Source organism: Terrapene carolina, unplaced genomic scaffold (assembly GCF_002925995.2).
Source record: "Terrapene carolina triunguis isolate 2854851 unplaced genomic scaffold, T_m_triunguis-2.0 Scaffold103, whole genome shotgun sequence".
NCBI lineage: Eukaryota > Metazoa > Chordata > Testudines > Emydidae > Terrapene > Terrapene triunguis.
In genome coordinates, this window is record NW_020664454.1 from 4,992,861 (window position 1) to 5,002,099 (window position 9,239).

A 9,239-nucleotide genomic window follows, 5' to 3' on the forward strand; every position below is an offset into this window, starting at 1 on the left:
TCTTTGCTTAACAGATCTTATTCAGAACACAGCAAGCAGGTATAGCTATTAGGATATTTTTTTCAACAGAGATCCAATCTTGTGAGTGAACACCACCAGCGCACTTTCAATCTACCAAAAGCACATTCAACTGTCATTCCGCATCTGCTGAGCCAGTAGTTGAATCTTTTCTTGGTGCTGTCGAGAAGGCTGCTGTACAGCTTCATGAACTAGGGGATGAAGTGGTAGGCTGGGTTACCCAGAATCATGATTGGCATTTCAGCATCACCACTGGTAATCTGCTGGCCGGGAAAGAAAGTCCCTGCTTGCAGCTTTCTGAACAGTCCTGTTTTCTTAAAGATGCAAGCAGAATGCACCTGCCCTGATCAGCCAACACTGATGTCCATGAAGTGTCCCCGGTGATCCATGAGCACTTTCTGTTGATATTCTCTGTGGCAAGGTGGCACCCAGCAATCTGATGTCCGATTTCCTGGAATGGACTTTTCTTATTTCACTATTTGCTGGAGAGGCACATAGAGCTATCTCTAGAACTCACAAGATACAACTCAATAGTGTTTACCTCATGATTTATGTTTAATTTGTTTCGATCCTTCTCACTTCAACTGGAATACTCATCTTGTACTTAGCTCCCCTCTCACCAGTGAAGTCCAAAATGAATCTAGTTTTTTTTTTACCAGCCAAATCAAAGAATGCTTTCTCTCCTCTATCGTATCCTCCTTAGCTTTTGCTCATGAAGATCTGAAGTCTCTTCTGGAGAACCTTTTCAACTAGCCCTGACATAAGGAGGCTCTTGTTCTAATAGTAATTTTTATTACAGTAGTGCCTAACTATGCCAGAAATCCCTTTTGGAATCTGAAGGGCATGTTGTTTGGCTTCTTTTTTTGGTGTCTGCCACTACCTTTCTCCAACTCTTCAAACACTACCTGCTAGCTTTAAATGAAGCTAGGTACCGCATAGCCTCGGAATCTCCAGACCAAATACATAGGTTACAGGTTCTTCCCAGATACTGTGTTGGCTTTCATCACCGAGCAAGTTCTCTGATGGCATTTATCAGTGCATTGCTATGAAGGAAATGGACATGGATATTTTGTCAATTCAACTATTCCCCAAAGACAAGAAAACTGACAGTCATCTCAGTTCCTCTGTCCATACAATGACTGCCCTGAAGAATTAGGTAGATGCTGAGGAGGCTTGGAACGTTACTGAACTGGCTTTGTACTTTCTTCTGAGGGCAGTCCCTACTTTGCAATCTGTGACATCTTCGAGAAAGAAGACCCTTCTTCAAGAATAAGTGTCTTTGATGTGGGTTGCCAGTACCACATCCACTTTGGACAGCATGAAAGATGGCTCCCTCTTATATATTCATAGAATTTAGAGCATTGCTTATTCAGCTGGAGCATTGCTTATTGTACTCTTTTTGAAGGACCTTTCAATGAATGCACTCAGTGACATTTTACAGTAGGCCTTCTCTAGCACCCCTTGGTGAGACGGTGTGTAGTGCTCCTGTCTCAGCAACTGGGGCACAGTTCTCCAGCTGTGCTATTCCAGGCATTGACCCCCTTGTGCAGGACAAGATTAAAGCAGTCCAAACAACAAAGTCAGCATCCTTCCCCACGCCACAAAAGCAGTGTCCTAGGCTTTTGGGAAGTTAGAGGAAAAAAAAGAAGAGAAGTACCAGCCCTCCTCCCTTCTAAGAGGGCCAGGGCAGCCAAAGTTCTCTAGCCATTCCCCCAGTCAGCTACCCCTGCTTCCATGGGCTGGGGAGCTCTGGCATGCAGTCCTGCTCCTTCAGAGTGCTGTCCTGCACTGAGCAGGTACCCTTCCCTTTAAGGACCCACCCCTCTCCAGGCTTCACAAGCCTTACATGTACATAGGGGGTTAAGGCTGATTCTACCCAGAAGAGCTCTTTAACTCTTTCCTGACAAGGATGGGGATCTGTCCCACTATCCATATCATGGCCTTTAAGGTGCACGCCTGCACAGGAGGCCACCAAGGGCCTCACACTTAATTAGCAGAGCCACGCAGGCATGCACACTGCACTCAGGTGCGTGGCTCCAGATGGGCCTGGAAGATGACAGTCAGATAAAGGGGGCGGGCGGGGTGAGGCGCCTCTCCCCCGGCCCCCAAGAGCTGCTGCGACAGGGTGAAGCGCCTCTATCCCAGCCTCCGGAGCTGCTGCAGGGAGAGAAGGATGGGGGAGGGGGTGGGAGTCCTTTCTCCCCGCCGCAGACCTGGGGCAGCCTGGATCCCAAATCCTCATCCCCGGCCCCGCCCCAGAGCCTCACCCCCAGCCGGAGCCCTCAACCCCCGCACCCTAACCTTCCTCCCCCTCCCACATCCTGAACCCCTCATCTCTGGACCCACCCCAGAGCCCGCACCTGGAGCCCTCACCCCCTGCACCCAACCCTCTGCCCCAGCCCTGAGCCCCCTCCCACACCCTGAACCCCTCATCCCCGGTCCCACCCCAGAGCCCTCACCCCCTGCACCTCAACTCTCTGCCCCGGCCCTGAGCCCCCTCCCACACTTCGAAAACCCTCGGCCCCACCACACATTGCCTCCATATTGGTACACAACAAAATTCATTCCACACATGGATGGGAAAAATTAATCATGGCTCTTGTGCAGTATTGCGTGGGATAAGAATATGTGACACTGTGTTGTGCTTCTTCTCACTCCATCTGAGGCTTAGGGCCAGAATGACCATATATATGAGCCTAGATGGGAACAAAATTTGGCAGAAGAAAATTGTATTCGTCACTCTCCCCTTCCTCTGACTGAAAAACATCCAGTCATCTTAAGGGGAGAAGGTGATAACACAACAGGAACTGGCACCTGCCTGAGGGAGAAGACAACTGATTGGATGTGTGCTTCCATTTGGTCTTCCAAAATACTTAAGTATATTCCAGCTATTTCCATGTCCCCAACCTGGGGAAAAATAGAAGAATAAGCCTCTGATGTTTGTTTGGACAGTTTCAGTGTGACTTTATCAGTCTGATACTCTGTACTCTCATAGTCCACACCTCTGCTTCTTTAAGAGAGTAAGGAAGACAAGCCTGGTTTCTGAGCAAGGGAGAATTCCTGATTGTTTGTTCCACTGAAGCATTTATGAATCAAACATCTCCTGTGGAATTCTGCTGGGTTGGTGACTTCAGACCACTCGTGTCTACCACATGCCAGAAACAAGTTTCTTACTCTCTTCCTGTGCCTTATCTTCCTCATAGCCCAACCGTGCTGCAATTTCGCCTTCTCACCTGACGCAGAGGGAAACTAAACAGCCTTTTTTCCTTTAGGCCCTGACACCCTTCCCATTTGCTGCAGGTCTCTGCTCTGGGGATGAGAAGCAAGACTATTTAGTCCTTCGAGGGTCTTGCCAGTTATTTGATCACACCAGTCCTTGCCTGACTAAGGGACAGATCTGCTTTTCAACATCAAGACCCTGTTGTCTGTTTCTTGTCCATTCCTTCTCTGCGCAACAGGGGAAGTAGTAGCGATAGGGACTCCACACAGCTGAGGGCATACCACTCTAGCCAGCAACAAAGTACTGGGAAGGAGTAAGAGACTAAAGGTTAAAAAAAGCTCACTATGGTCCCAAAGAACATTGGAAAAATGGTAGGGTACTCATGAGAACTCTGAGCTGCTGCTATGGAGGCACGAAGTGCTAGGGAGCCCCCAGCCGTCAAGTCCTTATGAGAGGAGAAAGAGGCCACTGCTGAGTTGAGCTCTGAACTTCCTCCAAAGATTGTGATCTATACTCTTGGTAAAGGGCATCTGAACTATGAATAGGTGGGCTTGAGAGATTAGATTTTTATCACTAAATGTCAATTTCACCATAGACACAAACTGATGATAATTATTAATGGAAATATTTTTCATCATCAAAATTTACAAATGGGCAAAGAAACAAAAAATGCAGCTTGAGAACTTAGTTTGATTTAACAATATTTACTTACTTTGTATATTTTGACATTTGATGTTGACACTGTTTTAATGGTTATAAAGCTTTAACTTTCTGAATCTCAACATCTACGGTCATTAAATAATTATTGTGTGAACCCCTCCAGTTTCCCGCAATTGTGAAAATTTAAATAAATATTTTTAAATGCTTAAAAATAAATATCAATATCAGTCAAAATGATGAAAAATAAAAATCAAATTTGGCAAGGCCTATGGATAGGCATTCAATGTGGGACAGAACTAAAACCCAGCAGTAAAATGCTTAACATCAATACAAGAAAGCTCTGTAAGAAAAAACTAGTTAAGTACTAAACACATTTCTAGTAACATTATAAAAAAGATCAGAGGTGTAAAGGTGCAAATGACTGGCAAGGAGAATGGACTTCAGTTTTAAAATTTAGAGATTTTAGGACTAATTTAAAAAAAGGAGAATAAGAGGACACACAATGACAAGATTTGGCTATGGTCCACTAAAAGGGTAAACAGAGAGCCTGAACTAGGGAAGAACTGAGCAATAAAAAACCAGAATAAACAAATTCCATCGTAAAGTGTCAGACAACTAGTAATAATTTGTGGCAAAAAAGTTAAATAGAAGGGAGGAGCTTACAAAACTTTTTACATAAATGTTGTTTTTCATAAAGTTTTATAGAAAAAAATATTCCCATAATTTGTGTCCAACATATTATGCAAAGGAAGGTGAAAAAAAATTAAACTATCTACTGTTGTTCTTTAGTCTTATGTTCAGGCCAGTTCTACACTAGCAAATTATGCTAGCATAACTACATCACTCAGGGATGTGAAAAATTCACACCTCTGAGCAGTGTAGTGATGTCAACTTAGACCGAAGAATTCTTCCATCAACCTAGCTATAGCCTCTCGGAGGTGGATTATCTATGCTGATGAGAGAACCCCACTCATCCGCATAGGTAGTGTCTACACCCGGGGTTCTCAAACTGGGGGTCGGGACCCCTCAGGGGGTTGTGAGGTTATTATGGGGGGGGGTCGCAAGCTGTCAGCCTCCACCCCAAACCCTGCTTTGCCTTCAGCATTTATAATGGTGTTAAAAATATAAAAAAGTGTTTTTAATTTATAAGGGGGGGGGGGGGTCACACTCAGTGGCTTGCTATGTGAAAGGGGTCCCCAGTACAAAAGTTTGAGAATCACTGGTCTACACTGAAGTGGCACAGCTGTACCACTGTAGCATTTTAAGTATAGACAAGCCCTCAGACACACTTCCTGGTCTCTTCCATCTTCTTATACCTGTTTCCTTCTGCAGGTTTGTGCCACCAATAGTGTTAACTTTTCAGATCTCTCTAACAGTGACCGATTTTTTTCCAAACATTGCACACAAAATTCACTTTTGGCCTGGCAAACTTGAAGAATCCTGGGTCAAAAGTAAGTAGGGTGTTTTTTTTTTGTTTTTGTTTTTGTTTTTTGTTTTTTTAAGGCAAGTAAATTAAAATTTGTATTTAGAAAGGATTAGAACAGGAAGTATCTTGTAGACTTAAAGGGACACTGAGGGCAAAAAAGTTTGTAAAAATAAATCTTTTATAAAAAAAACCTAAAGTATTTCCACTTTTGATTGTAATTTCAACTAAAATACTTCTACAGCAAATAAACCCCCTTCTGCAAGCGCTTGAAAGCCAAACTGTAGAAAAGGAAAAACAATTTTCCATTGTCCAAACTGAAAGAAATGCAAAATGAAAATCCAACCGTATTAAACAGCGAAAGAGTTTTAGATGCTCACTAAAGCGAAGGCATTGCTTGTAAACAAACATTTGCTACAACATACACCCTTTCAGTTCACAGAATGCCCCCTAAAATGCAGAATCGCCGCAAAAGAAACCCGGTAATGTTTGAGCAGCAAATGAAAGTCATTTTCCCAGGCGGTCCTGCGAACTCCTCGAGCGAAGGGAACACTGGACCCCGGTTTTATGCCCGTTTCGTGCGGGGCCAGCAGCGCTCGCCGCTTGTGGTGAGCTCCCGGCCTGAGTTTCTCCTCGCGGAATCACCACTCGCTAGCTCCGCGTGTGGGCTGGCGACAAGAGCAGCGCCAGCCGGTCCTGGCGGCCGCCTCCCGCACCGCGAGCCGCCGAGACACGGGCAGGGGAAGGACCTGCGCGGCGGGGAGCGGGACCCAGGAGTCCCGGCACCTGCAGACCCTGCGGCGGGGGTACGAGGGACTGCGTGCAGAGTCACCCCCCGCCCGCGGATCCCCCGCCTCCGTACTCACACTGGCCATTCTCCCCGCGGGCGGTGGGGGTCGCTTCTCGGGCTGGGCCCCCGGCAGCGCCGCCTCCCGCTGGGAGCGGGGTGGGGAGCAGCCCCCACAGGACCCGGCCGCCGCGACCCGCTGCTCGGAGCTCGCCTCAGAACCAAGGCGGCTCCCGATTGGCTGCGGGTCAGACGCCTTCCCCCACCCCCGAGTGAGCGGCGGTTGGGGGGGGGGTGGAGGGCGGAGTTGGCCGCTCACCCCCTCCCCGCGGAGGGCAGGGCCCCTCCCACAAGAGGTGCGATGACATCCGGCTCCCGCTGCGATTGTGCGGGCAGCGGCCGGCGGCCCCGCCGGACTGAATCCGGGGGGCCGCTGCTGAGAAGGCTCAAGGCTGAGGTCAGGCGCCTGCTCCCTGGCAGCGGCGGCGGCACGTGACGGGGCTCCGCGAGCCGGTGCCTGAGCGAGTGCAAAGCGCCCCGCGCCGCCGTCGCCTCTACTTCAGCCAAGCCCCGTGACGCGATGACACAAGGGCGGCAGGGCAGCGCTCGGACGTCAGGGGGGCCCGACTCCAGCGCTACAACCGCGCCTGCCGTAACACCACAACGGCTGGGTAACGGCGAGAAGTGCCATCTGCGTGGCTTTCCACGGCAGCGCTGGCTTGCAGGGCACCGTGCTGACAGGAGTCCGGCCTGGTCGGCCCACAACGGGCCGACACGGCCTAGGCCTCCTTTCGCCCCCGGCCTGCTGCTTAGCTACCGGGTCTCCGGCTGTTTCCCGTTCAGATGGCGGCTGCTGTTCCCGCCCCCCGTCCTCGCCAATGGGGTGGCGGCGGCATCAGAATTCTCAGAGACAGCCGCGGCTCAGAAAGCCCCACACACGTCCCCCAAATTCTTACTACTATTGAACTTCTATACAACTGTCCATACATGAGGTAAGCATGGGAGGAACCTTGCATTGTGCATGTAACACTTTTGTAACACAAAAAAGGTAGGTAGGTCTTGGAAAATCACCCAGAAATGTGTTATAGACTGTATGGACAGCCCCCAACACACTAGACATAGCTCAGGGCTTTGCCGTAACAACAAAAAGAGCTTTGTCTAGATTAAGATGTAAAGGTTTGTTAGATCTGGTAGCTACCTTGATCAAATTTAAACACACCACTTGAAACTCTGGTCAAGAAAAGGCAAACTGTACTTTAGCTAGTGCTAAATTGGTCCAGTTGGAAGTGCTTGATAAAGTACAGCATGCCTTGCCTTGACCAGTTTTAGGAGGTGTTCCTTAGAACAAGCTAGCTAATATGATTTAACAAACCTTTAAATCCTAGTCTAAACAAAAGCTTTAGAAAACCTCTTCTTCACTGATTTATACAGGTACCAATCAAAACCAGTAGTCCTCTTAAAGCAGCAGCCCTCATTCTAGTTTTCAGTTGAAATAAAATGCTAGCTTCTTAAAGGTTAGACTCAGAGGTAGTATGGTAGAAAAAATATTTAAGATGGGCTTTTCAGTGAAGTCAAAGGGAATTAGACACATCTCAACTCCCAATGAGTTTCCCTAACTCCCTTAGACTCCAATGAAAGTCTCAGCTGAAATCAGTATTTGAAATCCAAGGATTCAATCCTATAGAATTCATATGCAATCCCACAGCTGTTACTATGCCAATACCAAAATGTTTGAGGGTAGTTTAGAGAACTACTTCCAATACATTGGCGAGGAACAAGTTCTCCCAGACTCAAAGGGGGAAAAAATTATATTTATAACTGAAGAGAAAAAAAGAGGATTAAAAAGGCAAGGTGTATATATTTCCATATCACCTGGATATTTGCTCAACAACTCAGGCTAAAAGATGGAGCTGACAACACTGAAGTTCTTTGATCAAGAAGTCTAAATTGGTGTTACGCTGGGCAGTCTGTAACAGTTTTATGGCATTTTAAATTGGAAAAAAGGTTTTTGAGAAGATGACTGCTGACAACAGACCAGAGTCCAAACAGATATCACTTTCAATACTTGCACTGGGATGGGAGGGGCGGAAAATACTACATCGCTCCTTGTTTCCTGACAGTCAAATATATATAAATCTTTCTTGTTAGAATGTTTAATATAACGATCACTAATTTTTATTAGCTTCATTTACTTATCTATATAATTTTTTTTCATTTGAAGAGCACTTAGAACAGGAGTGTAGTTTAATTAGAGTCAGATCTCAATATCCACTACTTCTGACCCTTACAAGAAGTCTGCCAACAAAATGATGGCTAAATTTGGTAAGGGGGGAGAAAAATCTATCTTTTGATAGAGATTGAATATATATTGTTCGTGTTTCACTGCCCTGCCACATACCTCTCTAAATTTCTTGGACTATAAACACTTGCAGATAGAGACTGTATCTATTTCTATTTGCATAGCACCTTTCCTCTCTCACATCTCACCCAATCATTGTCATCTTAATATTTTCTCCTCCTCCCTTGAGATTTAAGGTTTTTTAGTAAGTCCTTAGTACCTAGCACAATGGCACTCTAATCACTGATGTATATATACTACACTTGAGGGGGCCCAGTCTAAAACTACTTTAAAATATTTTTTATTTGTATTAAGTTTTACATGCACTTTAGGAGGCATAGTAAGGGACCTGGGTGCCATTGTGCTAGGCACAGTACAAATATAGTGAGAGAAAGTCCCTGCCCAAAGAACTTACAATCTCAGTAGACACGACAAAGCGAAACAGAAATGAAGCATTAGCCCCATTGTACAGATAAAGAATTGAGGCAAAGATTAAGCAGCGTGTTTAAGGTCACACACAAAGCCAGGAATTGAGCCTAGATTTCCCCAAGACCCAGTCTAATACCTTCATTTTAAAGCTAGCCTACACCTCTTTCAAAACCAAAAGAAAATTATTTCAGAGGAAGATAAATAACAAATCACACTAATACAATAAACTACTCAAGATACAATCTAACAAGTCAGGAGACCTTGCCTTGCCTAAATTTAGCTGGATACAAACAGTAACCTCAGGTACCAGGGCTGATATATCACTATGTACTGTATCTTGTACCATCAGATAATCAGCTGTTTA

The 9,239-nt window shown here is 46.0% G+C and overlaps 1 protein-coding gene across 2 annotated transcripts in view; it reads right to left on the reverse strand.

The window, feature by feature from the left end:
• LOC113405124 (oxysterol-binding protein-related protein 9) overlaps window positions 1-9,239 on the reverse strand; it is a 114,690-nt gene that overhangs the window by 63,550 nt on the left and 41,901 nt on the right. For both annotated transcript variants that reach the window (XM_026651801.1, XM_026651800.1), the window contains exon 6: window positions 8,535-8,559. In XM_026651801.1, coding sequence (XP_026507586.1) covers window positions 8,535-8,559 — 25 coding nt within the window. The remainder of the gene's footprint in view (window positions 1-8,534; window positions 8,560-9,239) is intronic.